The 26,977-nt window shown below is 42.3% G+C and overlaps 1 protein-coding gene across 9 annotated transcripts in view; it reads right to left on the bottom strand.

The window, feature by feature from the left end:
* The window catches only part of LOC123993159 (protein furry homolog), a 208,333-nt gene that overhangs the window by 122,461 nt on the left and 58,895 nt on the right, over nt 1–26,977 (bottom strand). For all 9 annotated transcript variants that reach the window (XR_006831382.1, XR_006831384.1, XR_006831383.1 and 6 more), the window contains exons 3-14: nt 25,065–25,118; nt 23,351–23,493; nt 19,869–19,959; nt 19,359–19,438; nt 19,183–19,263; nt 17,744–17,912; nt 17,010–17,102; nt 12,658–12,756; nt 6,260–6,361; nt 6,029–6,132; nt 4,395–4,503; nt 1,521–1,607 (exon numbers count right to left, since the gene is read on the bottom strand). Coding sequence is in view for 6 of the 9 variants with exons in the window: in XM_046295005.1 (XP_046150961.1) it covers nt 1,521–1,607; nt 4,395–4,503; nt 6,029–6,132; nt 6,260–6,361; nt 12,658–12,756; nt 17,010–17,102; nt 17,744–17,912; nt 19,183–19,263; nt 19,359–19,438; nt 19,869–19,959; nt 23,351–23,493; nt 25,065–25,118 (1,212 nt within the window). In the remaining 3 variants the exon portion in view is untranslated. The remainder of the gene's footprint in view (nt 1–1,520; nt 1,608–4,394; nt 4,504–6,028; nt 6,133–6,259; nt 6,362–12,657; nt 12,757–17,009; nt 17,103–17,743; nt 17,913–19,182; nt 19,264–19,358; nt 19,439–19,868; nt 19,960–23,350; nt 23,494–25,064; nt 25,119–26,977) is intronic.

Here is a 26,977-nt window from a genome sequence, read left to right as displayed (position 1 = left end):
ATTTAAATCTAACTCTAATTTGCACGAGACAATGTACACTTGATCAATAGTGATCTAGTAACCTATGCCACTGGTGCCAATGACATATATAGTGCCTCCAACTGATCTGGTGCAGCCATCTAAGGTTGCAGTGACAGTGACATGTCCTTTAGGTGGTGGACCATTCTTGATACACACGAGAAACTGTTGAGCATGAAAAACCCAGCAGTGTTGTAGTTCTTGACACAAACCAGTGTGCCTGGCACCTACTACCATACCCCGTTCAAAGGCACTTAAATATTTGTTCTTGTCAGTTCACCCTCTGAATGGCACAAGTACACAATCCATGTCTCAATTGTCTCAAGGCTTTAAAAATCCTTCGTTAACATGTCTCCTCCCTTCATCTACACTGAATGAAGTGGATTTAACAAGTGACATCAATAAGAGATCCCAGCTTTCAACTGGATTCACCTGGCCAGTCTATGTCATGGAAAAAGCAGGTATTCTTAACGTTTTGTATACTCAGTGTACATAAGATTTACATACCAATTTCCATGGCCCCATGTCCATCGGTTCAGTTCTTGTAGCCCTGGTGTGATATGTGTGCTGTAGCGTGGTCGAATTTTAATGCAGTAACTAATCATTCTCAATTTCATTAGAGGCTAATTAATTGTGTCTATATACTAAAATCTGGAGACAATCTGACATATGGTTCATGAGGAGAAGATGATTGCAGATGATTTTGAGCGTTAGCGTTAATATACCAAGAATGCTTTGATAATAGTTTCCTTGTTTTTTGTGATATTAATAACAAATTCAGTGTGGTTCATCTTAGGGACGTCCATGATAGCAATGACAAGCTTCAGGTTGATCGGCCTCTGTGGAGTGGACTTACAGTGGTTTAAATGGACAGGTAAAATCAATAACGCAGCCATCTTTTGACCAATCGCTTAGCTTTTCTCAAACTAGGTTAAGATATGTATCATGGGCCTACATTCCAAATTGGTCTCATTTGGACTCGTGGTTCATGAGAAGAAGATTTTTGAAGTATTTTTCTTGCATATTTTGGAATGTTAGAGTATTTGCTAATATGCATTTACTGGTATAGTGTGGCCATATTTGAATGCATCAACCTTATTTTCTCTCTTTAGGGATTATAGTGATTAACGCAAAGTGAACATTTGGAGTGAATGTGACTTTTTATGATTATTTTAAGCATTAGCATAGTAGAAAATGTTAATTGTTAATTAATAGCTTCTTTATTTTTTAAGATATTCATCGTGGCAATGTTTTTGATGACCCCACAATGTTTGAAAGTTGACAGTTAATTGTGGAGTGGATTTTCAAAGGATTTAAATCGACACATAAAATCTGATTTCCTGGTTTATCAATAACTCAACCATCGCTTAACCGATCCCTAAGTTAAGAGATGTACCATGGGCTAACATACTGAATTTGGTGTTATTTGGTGTTAAGGTTGTAGAACTGTAAATAATTCATATTGAAGAATGATGGAATTTAACGCCAATTATGTACTGTACCTCTGGGTTAAGACTAAAGGCTTTGGCTGGTTTTCCAACACACATAAGGTCAAAGATGATCTCTTTCATGGCAAAGTCCAGTCGTTCCTGTGGTGGAAGAAGAGGGTTTAGAACAGATCTGTAATATTGTTTCTGTTTTTCAGATCATCACATTCACATCAGAGAGGAAGGCTCTACAAAAACGTACGTATCTCATTTTGCTCTTTTGTTGCTTTGGCACTGCATGGCCAAAAGTATGAGAACAGCTGCTCGTCGAACATCTGGGCATTAATATGGAGTCGGTCCCCCCCTTTGCAGCTATAACAGCCTTCACTCTTCTGGGAAAGCTTTCCACTAGATGTTGGAACAATGCTGCAGGGAATTGCTTCCATTAAGCCACAAGAGCATTAGTGAGGTTGGGCACTGATGTAGGGCGATTGGGCCTGTTCGATGGGGTTGAGGTCAGGGCTCTGTGCAGGCCAGTCAAGTTCTTCCACACCGTTCTCGACAAACCATTTCTGTATGGACTTTGCTTTGTGCTCGGGGGTATGGTCATGCTGAAAAAGGAAAGGTCCTTCCCTAAACTGTTGCTACAAAGTTGGACGCAGCAGAATTGTCTTGAATGTCATTGTATGCTGTAGCATTAAGATGTCCCTTCACTGGAACTAAGGGGCTTAGCCCGAACCATGAAAAAGAGCCCCAGACTATTATTCCTCCTCCTCCAAACTTTACAGTTGGCACTATGCATTGGGGCAGGTAGCATTCTCCTGGCATTTGCCAAACCCAGATTTGTCCGTCGGATTGCCAGATGGTGTAGCGTGACTCATCACTCCAGAGAACGCGTTTCCTTTGCTCCAGAGTCCAATATCAGCGAGCTTTACACAACTCTATCCAACGCTTGGCATTGTGCATTGTGATCTTAGCCTGGTCTGCGTCTGCTTTGCCATGGAGACCCTTTTCATGAAGCTCCCGATGAACAGTTCTTCTGCTGACGCTGCTTCTAGAGACAGTTTAGAGAGTGTTGCAACCCAGGACAGGTGCTTTTCACGTGCTACGTGCATCAGCACTCAGCAGTCCCGTTCTGTGAGCTTGTGTGGCCTACAACTTCACGGCTGAGCTGTTGTTGCTACTACACATTTCCACTTTACAATAATAGCACTTACAGTTGAGCGGGGCAGCTCTAGCCGGGCAGGAATTTGACAAACTGACTTGTAGGAAAGGTGGTATCTTATGGCGGTGCCACGTTGAAAGTCACTGAGCTCTTCAGTATGGGCCATTCTACTGCCAATGTATGTCTATGGAGATTGCATGGCTGTGTGCTTGATTTTATACACCTGTCAGCAGCGGGTGTGCTGAAATAGCCAAATCCACTAATTGCAAAGGGTGTCCACATTCTAGTGTATGTGTGTTGTTTCTATACCTGTTTGTTCCTCTCCTTTTAGGTTTTACAGACGCTCCTCACCCCTTGGCAACAACTCTTCTAACTTAGTGTACCTTGTGCAATTACAACCCATGTGGAATTTCGGGTCTCTGGCAGCTTTTGGAACTGCCAATCTGCGGTCAAGAATGCAGAGTTCATCTCTATGCTGCCCTTCAGTCTTGTGACGGAGACACGGATCACCCCAGAGAACACTGCTACTCCAGCTGCTCTCTCTTCATCAGCATGACACCTTGATAAGTTCATTTCCTGACGATGGCTCACCGCTCTTCATACTTGGCAACTTCAACATCCTGATTCATTTCTTTCCACCTCACATTTTCCCGTCCGTGTCTTTTTTGACCTCACCCTTTTCCAGTCCCCTTCCACTCACAAAGCAGGCAATATGCTTGACCTCATCTTTACTAGAGGCTGTTAGCCTACTCATCTCACTGCAACCCCTCTCCAGGTCTCTGATCAGTACTTTGTTTCCTTTTCTGTCTCCCTTTCCTCAAACCCTCGCCCCTCAATCCCTACCCAGATGCTGATGAGCCATTGAGCCACTCCTCCTGCCTCTTCGACCCTACTCTCCTCCCTTTCCTATGACTCGCATTGTACCTTTACCTCTCAGCCGGCTCGGGCCTCCCCTCCTGCTCTGTTGCTGAGTGACTCATTGCGAGCTAACAGAACAGGGCTGCTGGCAGCTGAGCAAAAATGTAGGAAAACTAAACTTCCGGAGGACCTATCATCCTTTCACTCCCGCCTCTCTAACTCCTCTTCCTCTGTATCCACTGCTAAAATTACTTTTCTATCATTCTACATTTTAAGCTTCTGCCTCTAACCATAGGAAACTCTTTACCACCTTATCCTCCCCCCTTAATCCTGCACTCCCTCCTCCCTCTCTGCGGGCGACTTTGTCAACCGCTTTAAAAATAAAGTCGACATCCGCTCCTCATTCACTCAGCCTATTGAGTCCATTGGTCCCCCTCACACAGAACTACCTTACTCTTGATCTCTCTCCTCTCTCTCCAGATGAAATCCTGCGACTAGTGAGGTCCGGCAGTCTAACATCCTGCCCGCATAACCACATCCTCTCTTCCCCTCTCCAGACTATCTCTGGAGACCTTCTCCGATTCCTCACTTCCCTCATCAACTCATCCCTGACCACTGGTTGAGTCCCCTCTGACCACTGGTTGAGTCCCCTCTGACTTCACAATGGCCAGAGTCGCATCCCTCCTCAGGAAAACCAACACTCGACACTTCTGACGTCGAAAACTACAGACCGGTATCCCTATTTTCTTTAATTTCAAAATCACTTGAGCGTGCTGTCTCTGAACAACTCTCACGCTCTCTCTCAGAACTAACTTCTTGAGTGTCTACTAGATGACTGAGTTTTTTTTATTGTGCATGCTTCAGGAAAAACTAACATAAAAGTTATAAATCTGTCAATAATGGTAAACTTGTTGACAGCAGTTTACCTGTGCAATAAACTGGATCATTTTGACGAAGATGTTGAGGGGCATATCTCTGGGCACCACACTGCGAGAGCCCTTGGGGAAGAGTGTTGTAATGATGGTGTTGAGACGCCTGCAGGAGAACAGAGGGGAGAGAGATAGAAAAGAGGAGAGCGAGAGAGGAGAGAAGAAAGAGGGGGGGAGGCAGACTGTAAGGATGGAGCGTCGGGGAATTCAACACAGGACAAACATTCAACAGATGAGATACATGGGGATCACAAGCAGTTAGAACTGACACAGATAAAAAATTTACATTAAATTGCTTTACACTGGCTGGCCTGTATGCCGTTGTCCCATTTCTTAACAAGTGTTTTATTTTAATCCTGGTTAATTTCCGGGCTAATTACAACGTGTTAAATGCTTGACCTGTTTGTTATTCCTTCTGTGGCCCAAATGGCACCATATTCCCTACATAGTGCACTATATTTGGCTAGAGCCCTATGGGCCGTGGTAAAAAGAAGTGCATTATAAAGGGAATAGGGTTCCATTTGGGACGCATCCCTGGTAATGCGTATCATTTCTGAGTTCTGCCTTTTAACCTACGAGCCGAGCCCTAATCCACGGCCTACTACACTAGTGTGTGTGTGGCTCTGATACTAAAGTCCCCTGGCTCATATTCCAATGAGAAAGACCTATAGTGTGATGATCATGAGCCAGTCTCTGACCGTCCCTGGCCTACCTCCTAGCCACCACTTCTCTCATCTCCTCCACCCACGTTCTCCATTTTCCTTCCTCCACACTCCTCCATCCCTCCTGGTATAATCAGGCTGCCTGTTTACAGACTGGGCTTGCTACACTGAAAGGTAAAGAGCCAAGTCAGGCAAGTCTCCCATTATCAACGAAGGGGAGGAGACTGTGTTTGTGGGTGTGTGTGTATATGTGTGTGTATATGTTTGTGTGCATGCACTCGTGCATGCACCTGGGTGTGTGTGTTTGCATGCCTGCAGGTATGAATGTGTTCTTGAGTGTGTTGGGGAGGGATGCAATATATAACGTTTTTTTTTGCTCTACAGTTCTACCAAGAGAAATATACTATTCACGAGCAGACTAGGTTATGTACACAGCTTCCTGTGGGTGCTGCCATGCACCGGTCTCTTCTCCGTGGCAGCGTCCTAAATTGCACCATATTCCCGATTTAGTGCACTACTTTGTGCCCTAGGAGCCCTGGTGAAAAGTAGTGCACTACGTAGGGAATAGGATGCCATTCGGAATGTAGACATTGTGGCTTCAACACTGAGAGGAGTGGACTTGGGGGAGGATGTTACGTGGCACACAGTCCAGTGTAGCTGGGAGGTAAATGGTTGCAGTGTTGAACACTATCAAGATATTTACAACTGAGTTGCAATGTGTATGTGGCGCTGTTTGTAACAAGCTATATTTTGTGGAAAAATATAAATTATATGTGCCACAAAACACAAACATTGCAATTGCTGTGTGAAATTGGCCAATTTTGATCATTTTTCCCACTCATTTGTCTTTTGACCAATCATATCAAAACATATCTTTTTCATAGCTGATCTGATTGGTGAAAAGACCAGTTAGTGGAAAAACTACCTGAACTTGTCTGCCTGTGTATACACAGCAGTAGAAACATTTACCCTTGCGTAGCAGTGTTGCTCTCACACTTGATCCTGATCATGTAGACCCACAGAAGACGGTAAAGAGACTCCAGGGCAACACGCGCCATCTTGGGGTCCTTACTCTGCAGACACAGACAGACCGACAGACTGATGTTAGTACTAGTTGGTCCTGTGTTTCTCAGTTGGAAGAACATGGCGCTTGCAACATAAGGATAGTGGATTCGTTTCCCGCTGATTTCAGTACAGTACCTTGATGTTGGAGAGGCAGTTGTTGAGGAAGACAGTCCATTTGTTGAGGAAGAAATGCTTCTGGCTGACACACAGCAGACAGGTCACCAACGGGTAGAGAGCCTAGGACACACACACAGTAGACATGTCACTAAGGGATACAGAGCCTGCATGGTGTTTAGGTCTATGAAATCTTCAGATAGAACATTCCTATGCTTCAATGAGGTGTGTGTTTCAAATTTACTCGCCATGTGCACAGGATACAACAAGTGTAAAACAGTCAATTGAAATTCTTTCCTTGAGAGCTCTTTCCCAACAATACACTTATAGATAATATATAGATAATAATAGAAAATAGAAAAAATTATAAAAGTAAGAATAAAAACCACGCAAGAAGTACGATGAGAATTAAAGAACACAAGTATATACAGGTCAGTGTGAGTACCTTATTCAATGTGCAGGGGTACTGGAGTAGTTCAGGTGGGTTTATACATAAAAAGTGACAGGTAGTAGGATATACATGTAAACGGCTGAAAAGTGACTGGTATCAGCAATATACAGTCTAAATACTTATGGTATTATAATTATGGAAATATATACATGTAAACAGGAGTAATAGTGACCAGTAGTAGGATAAATAGATAAGTACTGTACTAATGATAATGTCAATCAATAATCAATGGACAGAAGCGTACTAAATATAGTCAATAATAATTTTAGCAGCAGCGTAGGTTGTGGGTATTGACCTGTGGATGGGCATAGAGTCACTGTGGATAGTCTGTGGGAGAGGGAGAGTGGTAGTTGTTAGCCATGGCCAGGGAATATAAGCTGATTAGGAGTCTGTTTGTCTGAGCCTTGATGCATCAGTAGTGCCTGCCGGATGGGAGCAGAACAGTCCATGTCTCGGGTGGCTGGAGACTATGGCAATTTTTCAGGCCTTTCTCAGACAACGCCTGGCATGTAGGTCCTGGATGGCTGGGAGCTCGCCCTCAGTGATGCACTGGGCCATCCGCACAACCCTCTGGTTGTGGGCGGTGACGTTGCCATATCAGAAGGTGATACAACCAATTGCTCTCAATTGTGCAGCCATAAAAGGATCTGAGGGGCCTTGCCAAATTGTTTCAGCCTCCTGAGGAGAAGAGGCATTGCTGTGCATTCTTTAAGAATCTTCTGGTGTTAGAGGACCATGTTAACTACACTGTGATGTGGATACCGAGGAACTTGAAGCTCTTGTCATGGGTAAAGGAGTACAGGAGGGGGCTAAGCACACACCCGTGGGGGGCCCCCGTGTTAAGGGTTAGTGTGGAGGAGGTGTTGTTGCCTACACTCACAACCTGGGGTCGGCCCATCAGAAAGTCCAGGATCCAGTTGCAGAAGGAGGTGTTTAGTCCCAGGGTCCTTAGCTTAGGGATGAGCTTTGAAGACACTGTGGTGTTGAACGCTGAGCTGTAGTCAATGAATAGCATTCTCACAAGGTGTTCCTTTTGTCCAAGTGGGAAAGGGCAGTGTGGAGTGCAATAGAGATTGCATCATCTGAGGATCTGTTGGGGCGGTATGCAAATTGGAGTGGGTCTAAGTTTTCTGGGATAATGGTGTTGATGTGAGCCATGACCAGCCTTTCAAAGCACTTCCTGGCTACAGACTTGAGTGCTAACAGGCTGACTAGACCGCTCGCGTCGCAAAATAAATGTAGAAATCTAAATTATTCAATTATTGCACCCACACTGCTCGCGCGCGCCAACGAGCGTCTGCGTTGCCAAGGGCTAAAATAGAAGTCAGTTCTATTTGTGATGCAGATCGCGCTGCAAGTCCTGCCTCTCCCATCTCCTCATTGGTTTAAAGAAGCAGGTACCCACGTGCCATCTCCTCATTGGTTATACCCACGTGGGTGACTGAAAGACGAACGAGGTCGGTGGCGGTAATGCACCTAATTTATGAAAGTTGCCAATCGCAATATAAAGTCCAGAGAAGAAAAAGCCTGGAAGGAGGAGAAATGACAAGAAACAATTTGGTTGACCATTTCATGTGTGGATTAATTGTGGGAGTATAGGACCTTGTGCATTTCAGGTAAAATAACAACTCAATGTTTATATCCCAGGACAAATTAGCTAGCAACAGCAAGCTAGCTAAATAGGACAAATTAGTTAGCAAGTGCAAACTAGCTAGCTAAATTGCCATAACTGTTTAATGCTTTTCGACGTGTCCCCGAATTAATGTAATTGGTTAAGAGTTTGTTTTGATATTTTAAACTGCTTGTCGTGTTTGCGTTTGGTGTGGGGGACGCACGATGGCGCACGCAGCCGGTGTGGGTTCAGTGTAAGGGTCGGTAGTCATTTAGGCATGTTACCTTAGTGTTCTTGGGCACAGGGACTATGGTGGTCTGCTTGAAACATGTTGGTATTACAGACTCAGTCAGGGACAGGTTGAGAATGTCAGTGCCAGTTGCCAGTTGGTCAGCACATGCTCAGAATACATGTCCTGGTAATCCGTCTGGCCCTGCGGACTTGTGAATGTTGACCTGTTTAAAGGTTTTATTCACATCAATGATGTCATCAATGCACTTATTGATGAAGCCAATGCCTCAATGCATTCGGAAGTATCCCAGAACATATATTCCAGTCCATGCTAGCAAAACAGTCCTGTAGCTTAGCATCTGCGTCATCTGACCACTTCTTTATTCAGCTGACCGAGTCACTGGTGCTTCCTGATTTAGTTTTTGCTTGTAATCAGGGGGATAAAATGATTGTCAGATTTGCCAAATGGAGGGTGAGGGAGAGCTTTGTATGTGTCTCTGTGTGTGGAGTAAAGGTGGTCTAGAGATGTTTTTCTTCTGACTGCAAATTTAAAACCTCTTAGGGCTCGGGACTTTTTTTTCCAACATTTTGTTAAAAATCGCGCAAAATTTCAACGTCCTGCTACTCATGCCAGGAATATAGTACATGCATATGATTGGTATGTGTGGATAGCAAACACTCTGAAGTTTATAAAACTAGTTAAATCATGTCTGTGACTATAACAGAACGTGTGGAGCAGGCAAAAGCCCAAGGAAAACTGTTCACCCCCCCCAAACAAAATATCAATCCGCCAGTTGGCTGTATTGTCTATGGCAAGGGAAAATAGATGGCTCCCAGTTTACAAGTCCTACAGCTTCCACACGATGTCGCCCGTCTTGGCAATTGTCTTGAAGTTGATCCTTGGTCAAATGAAGAAGAGGCACTTCATGTCATCCGGTACACGACAGGATGTTTTGGAGGAGAGAATATCGACCATCATTTCAAGACGTGGAGCTATTGAATACACATCGCCCCGTGATCAATTTGACCGATTATTAACGTTTACTAATACCTAAAGTTGGATTACAAAAGTAGTTTGAAGTGTTTTGTCAAAGTTTATAGGCAACTTTGTTAATTTTTAAAAATGACGGTGCGTTTTGTAAAGCAGTTTTTTCCTGGATCAGACGGGCTTCATAAATGGACATTTTGGGTATACATGGACGGATTTAATCGGAAAAAAGACCCAATTGTGATGTTTATGGGACATATAGGAGTGCCAACATAGAAGCTCGTCAAAGGTAATGAATGTTTTATATTTTATTTCTGCGTTTTGTGTTGCGCCGGCTATGCTAATTCTTTTGTTTACGTCCCCTTCAGGTATTTCGGGGTGTTGCATGCTATCAGATAATAGCTTCTCATGCTTTCGCCGAAAAGCATTTTAAAAATCTGACTTGTTGGCTAGATTCACAACGAGTGTAGCTTTAATTCAGTACCCTGCATGTGTGTTTTAATGAAAGTTTGAGTTTTAGCGAGTACTATTAGCATTTGGCGTTGCGCATTTGCATTTCCTGTTGGCTAAGTGAGACGCAGACGTCTCACCTTGCCCTAAGAGGTTTTAACATGCTGGTAGAACTAAGGTACAGTTGAAGTCGGAAGTTTACATACACCATAGCCAAAGTTTTTCACAATTCTTGACATTTAATCTTAGTAACAATTCCCTGTGCGGGGGTCAGTTAGGATCACCACTTTACTTTAAGAATGTGAAATGTCAGAATAATAGTAGAGAGAGTGATTTATTTCAGTTGATTTTCTTTCATCACATTCCCAGTGGGTCAGAAGTTTACATATACTAATTGAGTGTTTGGTAGCATTGCCTTTAAATTGTTTAACTTGGGTCAAATGTTTAGTGTAGCCTTCCACAAGCTTCCCACAATAAGTTAGGTGAAATTTGGCCCATTCCTCCTGACAGAGCTGGTGTAACTCGGTGAGGTTTGTAGGCCTCCTTGCTCGCACACATTTTTCAGTTCTGCCCACAAATGTTCTATAGGATTGAGGTCAGGGCTTTGTGATGGCCACTCCAATACCCAGACTTTGTTGTCCTTAAGCCATTTTGCCACAACTTTGGAAGTATGTTTATTTGGAAGACCCATTTGCGACGAAGCATTAACTGATGTCTTGAGATGTTGCTTCAATATATCTACATAATTTCCCTCCTCATAAAGACATCTATTTTGTGAGGTGCACCAGTCCCTCCTGCAGCAAAGCACCCCCACAACATGCTGCTGCCACCCCGTGCTTCACGGATGGGATGGTGTTCTTCGGCCTGCAAGCTTTCCCCTTTTTCCTCCAAACATAACGATGGTCATTATGGCCAAACAGATCTACTTTGGTTTCATCAGACCAGAGGACATTTCCCAAAAAGTATGATCTTTGTCCCTATGTGCAGTTGCAAACCGTAGTCTGAAGTTTTTATGGTGGTTTTGGAGCAGCGGCATCCTCTTTGCTGAGCAGCCTTTCAGGTTATGTCGATCTAGGACTCGTTTTACTGTGGATATAGATACTTTTGTACCTGTTTCCTCTACCATCTCTACCATGTTCTGGGATTGATTTGCACTTTTCGTACCAAAGTACAGGAGACAGAACGCGTTTCCTTGCTGAGCGGTATGCATGCTGCGCTGTCCCATGGTGTTTATTCTTGCATTTTATTGTTTGTATAGATGAATGTGGTACCTTCAGGTGTTTGGAAATTTCTCCCAAGGATGAACCAGACTTGTGGAGGTCTTGGCTGATTTCTTTTGATTTTCACATGATGTCAAGCAAAGAGGCACTGAGTTTGAAGGTAGGCCTTGAAATACATCCACAGGTGCACCTCCAATTGACTCAAATGATGTAAATTTGCCTATCAGAAGCTTCTAAAGCCATGACATCAATTTTCTGGAATTTTCCAAGCTGTTTAAAGGCACAGTCAAGTGAGTGTATGTAAACTTCTAATGCACTGGAATCTGATGCAGTGAATTATAATTGAAATAATCTGTCTGTAAACAATTCCCCAGCATTAAATCCCCCGGCCACTAGGAGTGCCACCTCTGGATGAGCATGTTCCTGTTTGCTTATGGCTGTATACAGCTCATTGAGTGCGGTATTATTGCCAGCCTCAGTTTGTGGTGGTAAATGGACAGCTATGAAGAATATAGATGAAAACTCTCTTGGTAAATAGTGTGGTCTACAGCTTGTCATGACATACTCTACCTCAGGCGAACAAAACCTCGAGACTTCCTTACGATTAGATTTTGTGCACCAGCTGTTGTTTGCAAATATACACAGACTGCCAACCATTGTCTTACCAGAGACAGCTGTTCTATCTTGCCGATGCAGCGTCATGACAAGCTGTAGACCACACTATTTACACTTTGATTTGAAATACAATTTGATTTGATTTGATAAACCCCACCAGCTGAATGTTATTCATGTCGTCGTTCAGCTATGACTCGGTGAAACACAAGATATTACAGTTTTTAATGTCCCATTAGCAGGATTTTCGTGATTGTAGTTTGTATATTTTGTTATCCAATGATTGTACATTGGCTAATAGTACTGATAGTAGAGGCAGATTACCCATTCGCCATCGGATCCTTACAAGGCACCCCAACCTACGTCCCCGATATCTGTCTCTTTCTCATGTGAATGACGGGGATTTGGGCTCTTCGGGTGTCTTAAGTAAATCATTCGCGTCCGACTTAAAGAAAAAATGTATTCCAGTACAAGGTGAATAATCGCTGTCCTGATATCAAGAAGTTATTTTCGGTCACAAGAGACAGTGGCAGAAACATTATGAACAAAATAAGTTACAAATAATGTGAAAAAACACACACATTAGCACAACTGCTTAGGAGACGGTAAAATGGCAGCCATCTCTTCCGGCGCCATTATTATGAAGAGGTTGAAGAGGTTGCCTGTCCTCTCTTGTGAATCGTTAGTTAGAGGAGCAACAAGGAGAGTGCCTCTACACAAGATTGACCTTGAAATGCTTTGAGACACCACAGGCATGTTTGCTATGCACCAGTTTTACACTGTCCAGCCACTGTGGCTTTTGGAGAAGAACATCAACAACTCTGGGCTCTGTGTGTGGGTGTGTGCGTGACTAACCAGAGAGTGTTTTTTCCTGGAGGAGAGGTCCAGTGTTGTGTCATACAGGCTCTCCACAAAGTTCCTTAGACACGGCACGTTCACCTCGTTCTTAACAGCCTGGAAATGGAGAACACATACTCAGCATCACACATGTACACACACACACTCAAGCACACTCAAATACAATAAACTTTGATATGCGCATGCCTCACCCACCTGAGGAGCTCTCCTTTTCAACCATCTATTTCCTATGTTTGAGGGGTGCAAAATCCACTCGTCACTTAATTAATGATTTATTTCATTTTACTCTGGTGACCCTTTCCTACTGTTGCTAGTGCCATAAATGTTTTCCCGCTAACATAACGACAGCGGAAACATGTGTAATGACCTGTCAAACTCACTCTAGTATTGCCTGAAATGGACTCGATGGACTACATTGGCTTTCAATTGCATCAATAAAGAACACTAATGCTTGGTCGGGGATTTAATACACTGTCTCAACACTTACATCACAAGAAAGAGAAGAAAGATGACTTTATTTTGGTGGGTGTGGATTTTTTGTGTAATTGAAGAAAGTAATGATTTAATACAGCTGAAATGTTCACAAATGAGATGTGTTGAAATGAATGCAACTTCTGAAAAGGAAAACTCAGATTATAGTGATACCATGTCTGATCTTGCAAACAATGTAAAGTATGCATAGATAGGAGTAATCTAGATCCAAGCGTTTTGATTTTAAATAATGTATTCTTCTCCTGACGCACTTGTTGAATTATCATAGAGAACGTGACAACAATAGTAATTAATAATTAATGAGACTAGATTGCGCAGGTGAGTGCGGGTAGCCCTAGACAGCAGATTTTTGGTGTTCGATGCCTTTATATTAATCTATTAATGTATGCAAATGAGGTACATATAATTGTATTTTTATTTGATCATAACGTCTAAAATAATACTTGCTATATTAATAACTTTTATATATGAGTGCATTTTAAGAGGGAAAAAACCCGGAAATTTTACAATAAATGAAATATCTAAATCCCTACCAAAATGCCTGAACGTCATTCGTTATTTGTCCGTGCCAGTACAATGTTTTATGTGTTATAATTCAGTCAATATCTGATGGATTTTAAAGATTCTAAAAGTTTGGAGTATCTTTATCCATGGTCCAACTGGTGCATTTATTAGACTGGTTTTTATAACCTATCAAACATTTTAGACCGTTTCTAATAGAATTGGGGTTAGAATTAACCTTTGCACTTTAAACAGTTGTTGTTTAGTAGAATAGTAGATAACATTTTTGGGTTGGGGCATGACTGTCCTGTGAGTATCCAAATTTCCCAGATAGCCTATACAGGTATGATTAATCATTAACATTGCTAAATTAATTAAATGAGCTTTTTCAAGTTCCTTGAAGTCCAACTCCCACATTACTGATCCAGTATTGATGATTCATTAACGTCTATAAAGTGAATAAAATTGCAGCTTCCAAGACTCAAAACCAAAACTATCCAGACGGTCTTGGTGTGTTTGGACCATGATAGTTTATTTGTGATGTGGGCACCAAGGAACTTGAAGTTCTCAACCTGCTCCACTACAGCGCAGTCAATGAGAATGGGGGCATACTCGGTACTCCTTTTCCTATAGTCCACAATCATGTCCTTTGTCTTGATCACGTTGAGAGAGAAGTTGTTATGCTGGCACCATACGACCACACCCTCTGAGCAACCTATCAGAGGGGGTGGCCCCTATTACCCGCTAATTAGTGAACCCTCACCCATGGAAAGATTGATTGCTGACCTCAGCAGCGATACGATCCCAAACTATGCCAAATACCTGAGAATGTTAGATCAAAACTGAAGAAATTGCAAAAAACGCCCTCCAAAATAAACCATCAAGTGCAGGCCTCATAAAGGTTATCTCCAGTATAGTCCTGATGTATGTCAACCAGCAGAGATTGACATCGGTCCAGTACCTCAGTACACAGCACAAACAAGAAACGGTTGAGATGAAGGGGCAGGTGGAGAGAACCCGGAAACTGATGATGAAAAGGAAAAGATACTGCTAGATGAGGAACTGCATTTGAAGAATTAAAGAAATGGCAAAAACGTATGATGACGAACGAGCATAAACTCTTGAACAAAATCGTCTTCTACAGGGGAAAAAAAATCTTCTTCAGGAACAACTTGATTCAGCCAAAAATAAATATGACGAAGTCCACGCCAAACTAGATAAATCTGACGAATTAGCTACAAACAGGGGTGCGCAACTTGATAACAAGCAGGCAGTTTTGATGAACAACACTGAAAGCAATAATGTTCTAGTCCAAATGCTGCAAATCAAAGACGATAAGTTAATGAACACAATGCCTAAGTTGGATGACAAAACAGCGGAACTCATTGATGTCGCTGACCAAATGATTGATGAGAGAACCCAGGTGAGGAAGATCTAAAAAAATTATCTCTCAGCAAGCGGAAGAAATCTCATCACTGAATCTCTCGCTCCGCACTCAAGACCTCTACCTGCAAACTCAAACCATAAGTTTGAGGCCGAACGGAGCAAGTGTGACACTCACGTGTCTAAAACAAGAACTCTAAGTGCCCAAGTGGACTCTGCGATGCAGCAGAATACCACCCTTAGGTACCACCTGGCGGAACTCTGTGCTCGGTACACAAAGGAGTTAAGACGACAAAGTTTCAGACTTTGTCAGACTACCTCTCTCAGGTGTCCATCAGTCTTTTCCTCTTGGCCATTTGTCACAGAATAATATGGCACCTCCATGCCAACAAAGCCAAAACTTGTCTTTTCCTCTTGGCCTTTCGGCCCACAATTCCCCACACGATGAAGCCAACCCTCTCCGTGCACTTAGCGCGGAAAGCCTTGGCAAAATCGTTAAAACCTTTGAAGCCAAACAACACTAAGACATTTTTAGCAATTATAGAGGACGCCTTGGATGGCTACCCGAATGCTACGGATACTGACAGGCTTTACCTGTTGAAGCGAACGCCAAATAGATACGTGACAAGGCTCATCCGTCTACAACAGCAACACGTGAAAAACGACTACTCGAAACGTGCACGACTTTGAAAATAGAATTGAGTGGTTCTGCATCTCACAAACACGACAGCTCGCTGGCTAATACTGTCAAACAAGCTATGAATGAACATCCACAAGCATACTATCATAGGCTTCGTTCAGCTTAGTCTGGCCTACTCAATGAAACAGGAATGGAAGAACTATTACCAAACATGTATCCCAACTTCATTATTAACTACATTGGCCCTACAGCCCACGTTGGTTTGCCAATCTCAGAACTCGGAGAGCTTGCGAGCACAGCTTTCGAGGCATCAAAAGTCAACCTTGCTAAGACCTCTGACATCTCAGTTTTCAATATTGGACAGGAGCACTCACTCCAGTTAGAGGGTGTGTCATCAGGGATAGGAGCCTTGAGAGATGACGCACAACAAAGGTATCTACCCCGAAACCACGATAACAATAACTGCAAAACGACTACCGCTACAATCAACCTGATCGTTCCGTTCCTGCACCCAACCCACACAAAGTGTCATGGCACAAGGGTAACAAAGGCTTCAACGACGATCAAATCGTAGACCAATGCTCTCTAGAAGCTCTGCTAAGAGAAGTACAAAAGCACCAGAAATTTGACAAAGAGGAAAAAGATAAGTCGACATGACCAGGTGTGGATTTGCCGGAGAACAGGTCCACCGAAATTAACCCCATTTGCGAGGACGTAAACAATCCAATTATTCTCACTCAAATCCCTATCCAGGTTTTGTTCGATCAAGAAACGAGCTTAACCTGTGGTGCGCTAATTGATTCAGGCTCGGCAATATCGCTCATCTCTCAAACATTGTTGAAAGATCTCAAAAGGGCTTTGAACCCAGCTAAATGTTGGTTAAAAAAGTGGAACAATGCAACACTAAACTTCGAGGTTTCACTCAGACTACCTCACCTCTCACTTTGAGACTCATGCTGAAACTAAACAGAAAAATATGTACAAATATTTTTCTTAAAGTTTAATGTTTAAAGATTACTAATATTACTGTCCACACTACAAAAAATATACAAATACATGTCATTTTGTCCTTCAAACATTGAATTTAAATGCTGTAGAATTCCATTAATTCCTATGGAGGACTGCTCCTACTGGGGAGTGCCAATATGGCCGACCAGTGGCTTCAAAGCCTCTCAGTGGCTAATACATAGCATCAGCAATCCAGGGTTTATATACATCATTGGTTAAAACAACTGGTCTCTTTTACAAACAAGTATCGTTTTCATGACATCATCAAGACGTCAAGGAAAAGACGCCATATTCTAGTTGTCATCTGGTCAGATAACCAACTTACTGCCGCTACAGGAACTAGGATCTCCACAAAGAGGCCGGCCAGGGCATGCTTAATGTCCTTGTCCTTCACTTCCAGGAAGTACTGGGCACAGTCCTGCAACAGACAGCAGCACTTATTAAATATAGCATAAACCCTTACATCATAAGGATTACATGTTGTAAACAATACAGTCAGCCACTAAGGTCAGGTCACATGCTGGTCAACAAAAAGTCACAAAACTGCACCCTTCTCATAGTGTACACTTGAACACATTCTCTCATGGATTTAATAATGGTGGAAACTCACTCCAGCCAATGCTTAAACCAATCATATGCGTTTAAATGATTGACAGGAATTTCTGGAATAGGTGGGGAATTGGGACGAGAAAAGGAAAGAAAGGCCTAGGATTAGAAAAGTATACAGAATGCAAAGGGGGGAATTCAAGCTGAAGATAAAAGGAATCAAGAGATTCTAGACTTATTTTAGTAATGTTAGAGATGACCATTCTCACTTATGGGTTCCGATCCCACTTCTGACACTTATTACATTGTTAGCTACATGGATAAGACAGAGATACATGAGTCAAGTTCATATGTTTACTAAGAAGATTAAAGAGACTAGGAAGACTGCTTCCTATCACTTATAGAATTCACCGGTCCTTTTCAAACATGCAGGATTACACACTTGTTCGAGACAGGTGGGCCTATAATCATCACTTCTGCAGTTTCCGTAGAGCTCACTGCTCACTTCTGTACCTGCATGAAATGGAAGGAGGCTTCAAAGTCCTCCACTGGATACATCTTGATGCGGAAGAACTTGACACCCATGATGAGGCTGATGGTGCTCTGGACCACGTAGGGACTCTGCTCCTTCTGTCTCAGCTCCTTCAGCTCAAACAGAAATTTTTTCTTCACAGCAGGAAATCTGAGAAGGAGAGGAGGAGACAGAGAGTTGGAACAAGAGCAGAGTCCCGAATAGCACCCAATTCGAAATACAGTGCGCTACTTTTGACCAGGGGAAATTAGCCCATTGGGTGTCTATTACCAGAATGCTGACATAGTTAACGCAAGTAATAACGAATTTCAATGGATGATGCTAGCTAAATATGCTAACGAGAGCAAACAAAAAATAATCAAATTGCAAAGACAGTCAATCCAGCTCATGAAGTTATACATATATAGGCAGGATCAACCGAATGTCAGTTTTGGTGAGTTTGAACAAGTGAACGTCAACGAGCGACATTGTGCAAATGAACAAAGTTTCGATGCAGGAACAACAGTACTGGCTCTGGAGCAGCATGTGTTGATCAATGAATGCTACAGATTGGCTGGAGTTGCTCATACCTGGTGTCCCAGTTTTATTATAGTGGTGTGTTCATAAGAGCACGCAACAGACACATGTTTTGATCAGGACCCCCGATCCATTCATTATAATCTGAAAGGCAAAACTGATCCTAGATCAGCACTCCTACACTATGCTAATACTACCCAAATCATAACTCTATTTCTAAGGGCTTTGTTCCTTCGCAGCGATGATCTGGAAAGTTCCAATAAACACACAGCGATTTTCAGTCCTAGTATGGAGGGCAAAAGACTTGTCCAAAACACATGTCTTGTGATCCACTCAGGTCTAGCTCTCTATTTAAACCAGTGAGATTCTCAGGCAGATGTGTACAGAACAGAAGCAGGAGAGAGCATTGTGACAATTCAAACATACCACAATTGCTAAACAGTCATTAGTCATCTCCAATGGCAACATTAAACATGATATGTATCCCAAATGGAAATTTATTCCCTACATAGTGCACTACTTTTTACCAGGGCCCTATAGGTCCCAGAAATAGTGCACTATATTGGAAATAGGGTGCCATTTGGGACAAACCCGATGGTATCCCCTGAATGACAACAGAATATTGTCACACCTGATCAGTGCTATGGTACATGTTTTTTTTAACCGCATACATTATTGTCCTGCATCTTCAAGTGTAGGGTAATAAAAATATGTTCAAATACTGCCCGAAGAATGACAGCATACTATCTTAACTATACAGTAGCCTATGAATTGATTAAGGGATGAATAAGTGAATGAATGAATGAATTAATGGACAAATGAATATAGAAATGAATTAATTAATGAATGAATGACATACAGTATGGATAATTGTTTAAAGATGACAATGAACTGTGGCACTTACTTGGCCTGGGCTAAAACTCCTATGACTTCTGCATAGAGGTCTGCTACAATGTGCATGTTACCAGTGTTAGGACCATGATACCTGGCAAACAAACAGACAGGTGTAAGAATAGGGAAAAAGGAAAGAAAGAAATACTGTATAAACAGAAAGTCATATAAAAGCAGAGCTGAACATACCCTTCTTTGTATCTAAAGTGCTTAAAGGCCAAGTTAATGACTTCACTGACCAAACAGTCCAGGACAGGGTGGAGCAGCATCTGGTCATAGAGAGAGAGAGCAAGAGAGAGGGAAAGAGGGGGGACAAACTGTCATGACAACATTCTGTTACAAACAGAAAACTCCAGTCATGAGACTGAGATTGAGCAAACGGAATATAGCTACGCTTTATGTTGCGTCCCAAATGCCACCATATTCCCACAAAGGTGGAAAGTAGTGCATCTGGTGGAAAGTAGTGCTATTTAGGGTGTATCCAAGAAGTCGTCGTTCTGTAAAGTATCCCTCAGGGGAGCCGTATCTAATGACGATGTGAATGCTAACATTGGTCAAAATGCCACTTATGTTCAGGATACAACACAAATTTACACTTTAAGAAATTAAGAGTTTTCTTCTTCCCAGAACATTGAAGGAAAAAAATGTGCTAGGTGAGTTTAGTGTTTTAGAGTGGAGTATATAGAGACAATTAGTCACCTGTTTTAAAACTTCTATAAGTACGAGGGAGAAGATGAAGTCGATTGCCAGATCCCTCCTTTCAAGTAGAAAATCTCTGTGCTGTTCATCACTGTGAAACATCAACAGGATTGGACAAGTTAGCACAAAGCTGTCAAACTACAACAGTTACCAAGTTATGTCAAAGATTACACCACACAAATGGGAAAATAAATTACAAAAGTGAAATTGATTTATCATTATCCAATTTGCAATTCCAATAGCATTTCGGCAGCGACAGTTGAAGTCGGAAGTTTACAAACACTTAAGCTGGAGTCATTAAAACTCATTTTTCATCCACTCCACAAATTTCTTATTAAAACTTCTTACGGATACGTGGGACGGTAGCGTCCCACCTGGCCAACATCCGGTGAAATTGCCAAGTGCGAAATTCAAAAATACTCAATTCAAATATTTAACATTCTTGAAAATATATGTGCAATACATCAAAATAAAGATGAACTTCTTGTTAATCCAGCCAAGGTGTCAGATTTCAAAAAGGCTTTACGGCGAAAGCAAACCATGCGATTATCTGAGGACTGCGCCCCGCATACAAATGCATGACAAATCATACACTGCTCAAAAAATAAAGGGAACACTTAAACAACACAATGTAACTCCAAGTCAATCCCACTTCTGTGAAATCAAACTGTCCACTTAGGAAGCAACACTGATTGACAATAAATTTCACATTCTATTGTGCAAATGGAATAGACAACAGGTGGAAATTTTAGGCAATTAGCAAGACACCCCCAATAAAGGAGTGGTTCTGCAGGTGGTGACCACAAACCAATTCTCAGTTCCTATGCTTCCTGGCTGATGTATTTGTCACTTTTGAATGCTGGCGGTGCTTTCACTCTAGTGGTAGCATGAGACGGAGTCTACAACCAACACAAGTGGCTCAGGTAGTGTCACACTGAGCACATGTGACAGACGTGACAGAGTCTGGAGACGCCGTGGAGAACATTCTGCTGCCTGCAACATCCTCCAGCATGACCGGTTTGGCGGTGGGTCAGTCATGGTGTGGGGTGGCATTTCTTTGGGGGGCCGCACAGCCCTCCATGTGCTCGCCAGAGGTAGCCTGACTGCCATTAGGTACTGAGATGAGATCCTCAGACACCTTGTGAGACCATACGCTGGTGCGGTTGGCCTTGGGTTCTTCCTAATGCAAGACAATGTGGCTGGAGTGTGTCAGCAGTTCCTGCAAGAGGAATGCATTGATGCTATGGACTGGCCTGCCCGTTCCCCAGACCTGAATCCAATTGAGCACATCTGGGACATCATGTCTCACTCCATCCACCAACGCCACGTTGCACCACAGACTGTCCAGGAGTTGGCGGAAGCTTTAGTCCAGGTCTGGGAGGAGATCCCTCAGGAGACCATCCGCCACCACATCAAGAGCATGCCCAGGCGTTGTAGGGAGGTCATACAGGCACGTGGAGGCCACACACACTACTGAGCCTCATTTTGACTTGTTTTAAGGGCATTACATCAAAGTTGCATCAGCCTGTAGTGTAGTTTTCCACTTTAATTTTGAGTGACTCCAAATCCAGACCTCCATAGGTTGATAAATTTGATTTCCATTGATCATTTTTGTGTGATTTTGTTCAGCACAATTCAACTATGTAAAGAAAAAAGTATTTAATAAGAATATTTCATTCATTCAGATCTGGGATTATTATTATTATTATCTATTATTATTATGTTATTTTAGTGTTCCCTTTATTTTTTTGAGCAGTTTATTTCAACCAGGCAGTTGCGACACGAAAGTCATTAATAGCGATATAATATATGCCTTAACTTTGAAGATCTTCTTCTGTTGGCACTCCAAAGGTTCTCAGTTACATTACAAATGGTCCTTTTGTTCGATAATGTCCTTCTTTATATCCATAAAAACTCTCAAAAGTTACCAATAAACTTATCCAAACAAGTCAATCAACATTTATAATCAAACCTTAGGTACCCTAATATGCAAATAAACAATCAAATTTAAGACGGAGACTCGTTAATGTCTTTACCGGAGAAAAATAACAAAGAATGCGCTTTCCTCCACGCGCTTGGAGACACTACAGCCAAAATGGGAGCCACCAAGAAAAAATACAACTTCTCCCTAATTTTTCTAAAAACCAGCCTGAAACTCTTTCTAAAGACTGTTGACATCTAGTGGAAGCCTTAGGAACTGCAATCAAGGAGGATTTCGGCCTATAATAAAAGTGCCAGCCATTGAAATCAGTGATACGCTGAATTTTTGGTGGGGGGAGGTTTGTCCTCTGGGTTTCGCCTGCCATTTCAGTTCTGTTATACTCACAGACATTATTTTAATAGTTTTAGAAACTTTAGAGTGTTTTCCCATTCAAATCTATCAATTATATGCACATTCTAGCTTCTGGGCCTGAGTCGACATAACCTGAAAGGTCGCACAGAAAGGAGGAAGCCACTGCTCCAAAACCGCCATAAAAAAAGCCAGACTACGGTTTGCAACTGCACATGGGGACAAAGAATGTACTTTTTGGAGAAATGTCCTCTGGTCTGATGATACAAAAATAGAACTGTTTGGACATAACGATCATCGTTATGTTTGGAGGAAAAAGGGGGAGGCTTGCAAGCCGAAGAACACCATCCCAACCGTGAAAGCACGGGGGTGGCAGCATCATGTTGTGGGGGTGCTTTGCTGCAGGAGGGACTGGTGCACTTCAAAAAATAGATGGCTTCATGAGGAAAGGAAAATGATCAGTCAGGGAGTTAAAGCTTGGTCGCAAATGGGTCTTTCAAATGGACAAGCATACTTCAAAAGTTGTGGCAAAATGGCTTAAGAACAACAACGTCAAGGTATTGGAGTGCCCATCACAAAGCAATGACCTCAATCCTATAGAAAATCTGTGGGCAGAACTGAAAAAGCATGTGCGAGCAAGGAGGTCTACAAACCTGACTCAGTTACGCCACCTCTGTCAAGAGGAATGGACCAAAATTCACCCAACTTATTGTGGGAAGCGTGTGGAAGGCTACCCGAAACATCTGACCCAAGTTAAAAAATTTAAAGGCAATGCTACCAAATACTAATTGAGTGTATGTAAACTTCTGACCCACTGGGAATGTGATGAAAGAAAGTTGAAGCTGAAATAAATCATTCTCTCTACTATTATTCTGACATTTCACATTCTTAAAATAAAGTGGTGATCCTAACTGACCTAAGGCAGGGAAGTTTTACTGGGATTAAATGTAGATGGCTAAGGTGTATGTAAACTTCCGACTTCAACTCTATATGCTTCCATAGCCATCTGTTATGCAATAAGTCAATGATAATGTCAATCAATTCAGGCACAATGTCTTATAATGTACAGTGTTTTCTTTGTGTTTGATTTCTGGTTATAAAATGTGACAGGGTGCTCATGGGAAGTCCTATTGGCCGTTCTGTCTCCTGTACCATCAAAAGGTGTGTGTGTGTGTGCATATACGTGTGTTACTTTTTTGACTTGGTGTTGACTCTGGGTCTGTATTCGTGTGACTCTGGCTCCTCTAGACCGTTCTGTCTTCTGTACCAGTCAAACAATGTCCTCAGAATGGACGGGAGGCAGTACTCCGCCAGAGAACTCATAGCAGTTATCACCTGAAAGCAAATAAATGCAAATGGTGTATACATATTGGTCAGTCAGATCATTATTACATAACACTGTTTCCTCCAGCCAAAAACCTGACGTAACGTAAAATCAGCATCCATATTTAGATTATATTTAATTGGAGTTGACAACAAATGTTAATTCTTCTTGAAATTAACCAACCCTTCAAATCTTGTTGTTGATTTGCGGTTGAAATCTGGTTAAAATGAGTGCACATTGACCGCTTTTTTTTGTTGTCAACCAAATATTCAATTGATGTTGTCACAGATCCTCCTCCGGTACTGCTGCTCATTCTGTTCACCAGTTCCGCAGGTCTTCTAGGCTTCACTGAACGGGATTCATTATCATCAACCCCGGACTGTCTTATCTGATTACACACACCTGGTTCCCATTCTCCTGATTAGTATGTTATATACGTGCCCTCTGTTCCCTCTGTCTTTGTCCGTTATTGTTCCCATGTCCGTTGGTCGTTTGAGTACCTATGCGTTGGTGCAGCTGTTATGCTGCATGCTTTATATATTGTGTATTACGTGTATTGTCCCATGTCGTTTAATGAGGTTTACCTTCTCTCTTTTGTTTGGGTACAGCCCAGTGTTTTTGTATACGTGTTTGTTTTGGGTGTATTAAAACCCCCTATTGTGTATTACTGCGCATGTATCCAAATCCTTTATACCAACATGACAGACGTTGTTGATAGATGACATTGATGGAATGTTGGTTCAACATCATTTTGGGTTGTATCCCTTTCCCTGTCACGTTTCATTTATATCTGCATCAAAATCACCGTGTTTTAACCCTCACTGTCCTCCACACAACAGAAGCTGCAGGCAGCGAGAGGGGATGGGAGGAAAGGTCAAAAGAAAGAAGAGAGAGACAAGGGGAAAGAGGAGACGAGTGGAGAGGAGAGAGAATGGAGAAGGGACAGAAGAACAATGGAGAACCCGAGATAGAGAGATGGGAGACAGGATCCTGGGAGACTAGGAGTTGAGGTGCCCGTGGGGTGGCATGCATCTCTCCAGGGAGGAGAGGGAAGGAAGGAAGGAAAGGCGGGCCGGCTTGGACCTGGATACAAGCACACGGAAAGGGAGGGGAGTCTGGTGTGACCAAAGGAATACAGCGGGCCTTCATTCAGCACGGGCAGGAGAAGAATCCTGCCTCTGTACACTGTTGAATGGCATCAAGCCTTTAGGCACCCGGAAACACATGCACACAGGAACACACACACACGCACACAAACACACACTTGTGCGCTCACACACACACACACACACACACACACACACACACACAAACCTTCTACTATACAGGCACCTAGAGAACCACAGATTTGGAGAGACCCTGTGGGGAAGGTTGAGTTAAGTACTACCCAGCCAACAAGCATTAACAGTGATGATGGGCTGACTGCTCAATACAACAAGCTTGTGTATCATTTGTTGAGTAATCTTTTCTGAGACCTGAAAACCTGCTTTGGCTCCAGGAGCTAAAATGTATTCGCTTGAGCTCAGCTCCCACAACCCTGCCTCGCTGATTTTTCTGTCCATTAGAGAGTAACAGTTCTTACCTGGTCAAACTGAGGATCCTCACCCCTCTGCAAAGACTTGATCAATGGTTTCTCCTGTGAAAACACAACAGAACAATAATAGTATAAGAATAGAAAAAAACTAATTAATAAATTAATTCAAAAACAAAAAAGTGAAAGTTCTAAAGGAACTTCCTCTCCTAATTCTCTCCATTTCTCATATCAGGACCTAGTGTTGGACATTCTGGGTATTTTTGGAAAGGGGAGTTATGATCAGTTGATGTATGGTCATTATATAACCCAGGGTAGGTCCAAATGGAACCCTATTTCCTATATAGTGCACTATTTCCTAATCCCTATATAGTCCACTACTTTAGACCAAGAACCACAGGGTTTATATAGAGAATAGGGTGCCATTTGGGATGCAACCCCAGAGTTAATAGGAAAAGAAACCAGTCAGTTGGAGATCTGGGCAGCTCCTGTCAGACAGACAGGAGAGATGGGACATTAACGACGTGCCGCATCAGTCTTTACTCAGCTGGATAATGCCCATAATGCCAGTCACCCAGTTAGCGCCTTGGGGTCTCATTTATTAAAATAGTCTTGCGCTCAGATTTGACCATAAATTGTGCGTGCTGTGCGTTGATGTCGTATGTTATTAATGTCATCCACACACCAAGGTTGGAAATGATGCATCTTGACCTTGATGTAAAAATCTAAATGGGTCATTTATTTTTAGTTGCAAATGTATGAAACATACTTATGAAGTGATTTACACACGCTTGTGTTTAATGCATACACAGTACCTTTTTAGGATGCGTTCCCCTTCATTTTAAGAACTGAAGGAACGCAGAAATGTGGTGTAAAACTAAGCAAATTCTATATGAGGGCCCCAGGACCGGCCTACCTCTCATGACCCCTGGGGAGGCCTTTTCTCTTAACTCTGCCAGTGTTCTTCACTTTATGTTGGTACATTCCAATGATTCTGCCATACTCTTAGATTGTTCATGTAGCTACATACAGTCTGAATCTAGAAAACATTGGAGTGATTGAAATCTCAAGAGTCAAGTTTATACTCTCCTACATAAACTTCTGCCTACATTACTTAATTGTTAACTTACAAGATACTGCATCAGATCCGGTCTCAGGGATGGCTAACTCTGGACGTCCCTTCAATCTCCACAGAGTTGGGTCCACCTTATGCGTGGAGTAATCTCCAATACACTTTAAGATTGGAGGAATTGGTGCCTCTAGGGCATTTCAGACTGTTAGGGGACCTTTTTACAGGGAGAATATAACCGTTTTTTATTATTGTGTTTTGCGTTTCATGTATAATAGCATATATTATATGATATTATATTTTGATTTGTATTGTTGTGCAAACCAGGGCTCATCTGGAAAAGAGACCTTTGTCTCAGCATTGACTCCCTGTCAAACTAAAGGTGAAAATAAAAAAATATATAGTTATTTCTGTCTTTGTGAAAGCAGAATCTGAGCATCAGCATTTTACACAGCCGGACAGTGCTGATTATGGCCTTCAAGGTGTATCAGGGCGCTAAGTGTCCTATTTGGTCAGACAGAACATCACAGACACCATGTATTGATGTTTCCACCCAAGCTAACAGTCGTTTGACTGTGACAGTGAGTAGGGTGGGGAGATGACTGATCAAGACGTCAACAAGCATTCTGGTAAGAATTCACTTAAAGCCTGCCGGCATTATACTTTATTTGTTGTTATTGTAATGATTCTGTATGTTATGTCTCTATGAAGGCACTTTCAAACTGACTCAACGGTTGTAAATTCATCAGGACCATTATGACATTATATTTAAAAATTATAAGGGGTTGTACATGCTAATTACAAGTTGTACAATGCATTATAACCACATCACAATGCATTCTACCTGCAGGTTTTAAGTAAAGCATTACAGACCTTCCTATAGAAGCAGGACAGG

Source organism: Oncorhynchus gorbuscha, linkage group LG13 (genome assembly GCF_021184085.1).
Source record: "Oncorhynchus gorbuscha isolate QuinsamMale2020 ecotype Even-year linkage group LG13, OgorEven_v1.0, whole genome shotgun sequence".
Lineage (NCBI taxonomy): Eukaryota > Metazoa > Chordata > Actinopteri > Salmoniformes > Salmonidae > Oncorhynchus > Oncorhynchus gorbuscha.
Note: the sequence above shows the minus strand (reverse complement) of the source record. Positions and strands in the feature narration are given on the sequence as shown.